The sequence below is a fragment of the Xenopus laevis genome, chromosome 3L (genome assembly GCF_017654675.1).
Source record: "Xenopus laevis strain J_2021 chromosome 3L, Xenopus_laevis_v10.1, whole genome shotgun sequence".
NCBI classification, from domain to species: Eukaryota; Metazoa; Chordata; class Amphibia; order Anura; family Pipidae; genus Xenopus; species Xenopus laevis.
This window is the reverse complement of record NC_054375.1, coordinates 63,044,928-63,047,642: the sequence shown is the minus strand read 5'-3', so window position 1 is coordinate 63,047,642 and position 2,715 is coordinate 63,044,928. Positions and strand designations below refer to the sequence as shown.

Genomic DNA, 2,715 nt, shown 5'->3' with positions numbered 1-2,715 from the left:
CACACACACTAGAGATATTTTAGCCCTTTCGGGAAATCAAATCTTAGTTCTAGTCATCTAGAATTGTTTATAACATTCGGTTGTACAATTTGAAATGTAGTGTGTGTGTATATACAGTATATATTATGTACCACAACTTTTTGTTATAAACCCTTATAAAACCACAATAAAAAAAAACAAGAAGGAACATCAATCACAAAAAGCTCTGTAATGTTTTGTTTCTTTCTCACTAATATTTATTAATATTTGTAGATCCGTTAAGTGCTTGTAAACTTATAACAAAAGCACGTTGCTTTATTTTCATTCTGTTGTATGTTTTCATTTCATGATTGTGTTTCCATAGCAACAACAACTTCTACTACACAACTGAACTATGACATCACAATGACTCTGACATTGTCCAGATGATCTCAGGCTGTACCACTGGCAGAGCGTCGTTGGCATTGAGTAGAGATGGATCTATCCTACTTTTTGCTCGCGTTTTATCTTTTCATCTTATCTTTTATTTTCAAAATGAACCAATTTAGATTTATTTACTGGATTTTATTCTGCAGTTTACTAATTCCCCATGTTTGTTATGGAAGTGCAATGGATCAAAGACAAAAGCCTCGCCATAACTCCAAACCAATCAGGCAGACGGATGCACAGACTGATGAAATCCTATTTTTCATGGCTGCTGATATTTTTCTGTGGATTTTCCTGATTTGTTTTTACTTACGCAGAGAGCTGAGTTTCTGCGTTTTTCTCTGGCTGATTATTGTTAAAATTGGAGACATCATAGTACCCTCCTGGGGCTTAGTGTCCAATATGTTCCATGATGTCTACAGGATCTTCTTTTCAAGGAAAGTTAACCCGACAGAGGCTGAGCTAGAAGCCGTCCAGAGAGTTAGTAGAGTACTAATCCTTTGCCTCAGCAATGCTATGGTGATTTTTGTGAGCATTGTTGGATTACGTCTGTGGAGCAAGGTGAGTACACTTATAATCAGGGGTAATTTAGAGCAGGATAAACACAGACCCTAATGAACTAATTCCCATATTATCCCCATAAACAATAACAGCATGTATCATGTGTGTCTTATCTTTCTCTACAGGTGACTATAAGGCAACTGATAAATACTGGCCGAACTGTCATGCAGTTTATATCAGCAACAGTTTTTGACTTGTACGATATATACACGGTAAAGGAGGCAGCCAACAAAGAAGCAAAACCAGCCAAAACGAAGAAAACTGTCAAAAAGAAATTCAAAAAAGTAACATTTAACCTAGTACCACAACTCATAGTCGACCTGGAGCCAGAAAATTCTGCTGAAGATATTGAGGAGCCAATAAAGTCAGTCCAGGAGATTGTAGAGCCAGGAGACTCTTCTGAGAAGACAGTGGCCTCATTATATCCTACAATTATAGATATCAGGCAGAAAATGATCCTTGTGGATGGTCTTTCACAAGGGAACAGTGTGGCTGGCCATACAGAAATTCCCTGTATGAGGAGTGGCTCTGACTATAATACGGATATGAATAACAGTGTTCTGCCTTCAGTGCCCACTGTGAGCCAGGCAGCAGCAGATGTCCCTATGTCTGTGAAGAAGAAGAAGAACAGCTTCTCAAGATTCATACAAAGTCTCAGGGACAGAGCCACCAGGTCAAATAAGAAGAAGAGCAAAACATCCATGAAAAACAAAATTCTCTTCAATGTAACATCGTGTTTCCGGTGCCATTCAGCTGAATCTGCTGAATCTGCTGAATCTGAAGAATAAAGAATGCACTAATGGTGACCAATCAAAGATGAAGCAATACATCACCATTTTCATTAGGAGACCCCTACCCTAGATCCTGAAATGTATCCTAAATATGTATGTGCTTGTTTTTCTTTGTACTTAATAAAACATTATCTAACAAAATGAATGAATCAGAAATGTATTTTTGGGGAGCTGAATTACATTATAGGAATGAAAATAAATATTGCTTTCCAGTAACTGATCTTTCCCTAAATACTGACACAATGTAAGAAGTCAGACTGTTTCTACTTCCCAAACAGCTAAAACTGATATATTGGGGGAGGGGGGGTTCACACATACAGTGGCGGAACTACCGGGGGAGCAGGGGGTGCGAGCGGACCAGGGCCCGCACCCCTTCAGGGCCCCCTGGCAGACCATTCACCGCTCAAAATGCGACCAAATGTGGCGGTACTGCACACATACATAACAAATAAATAATAAAAGCGGGATAATGGTAAAAATACCCTATATTAAATCACAACCAAAGCCGACTTACTCTATTGGAACTTTCCATAGTGCATATAAAAGAATATGTTTACAATATATTACTTAATTGAATGCATGTAGATTTATTTAAAGTAAAATGATATACAGGTATGGGATCCGTCATCCAGAAACCAGTTATCCAGAAAGTTCCGAATTATGGAAAGGCCATCTCCCATAGACTCCATTATAATAAAATAATCCAAATTTTTTAAATGATTTTCTATTTCTCTAAAATAATAAAACAGTAGCTTGTACTTGATCCAAACTAAAATATAATTAATCCTTTTTTTGGAAGCAAAACCAGCCTATTGGGTTTATTTAATGTTTATATGATTTTCTAGTAGCCTTAAGATATAAAGATCCAAATTACAGAAAGACCTGTTATCCGGAAAGGCCCAGGTCCTGAGCATTCTGGATAATAGGTCCAATACCTGTACTAATGTAGGCATGTAAG

At 37.5% G+C, this 2,715-nt stretch overlaps 1 protein-coding gene across 1 annotated transcript; it reads left to right on the top strand.

The window, feature by feature from the left end:
* Positions 1-857: 857 nt before the first annotated feature.
* On the top strand, positions 858-2,052 carry LOC121401487. The gene is made up of 2 exons (XM_041586299.1): positions 858-966; positions 1,092-2,052. The coding sequence occupies exons 1-2, from the start codon at positions 922-924 to the stop codon at positions 1,752-1,754; spliced, it is 708 nt and encodes a 235-aa protein (XP_041442233.1). The 5' UTR covers positions 858-921; the 3' UTR covers positions 1,755-2,052.
* The last annotated feature ends 663 nt before the right edge of the window (positions 2,053-2,715 follow it).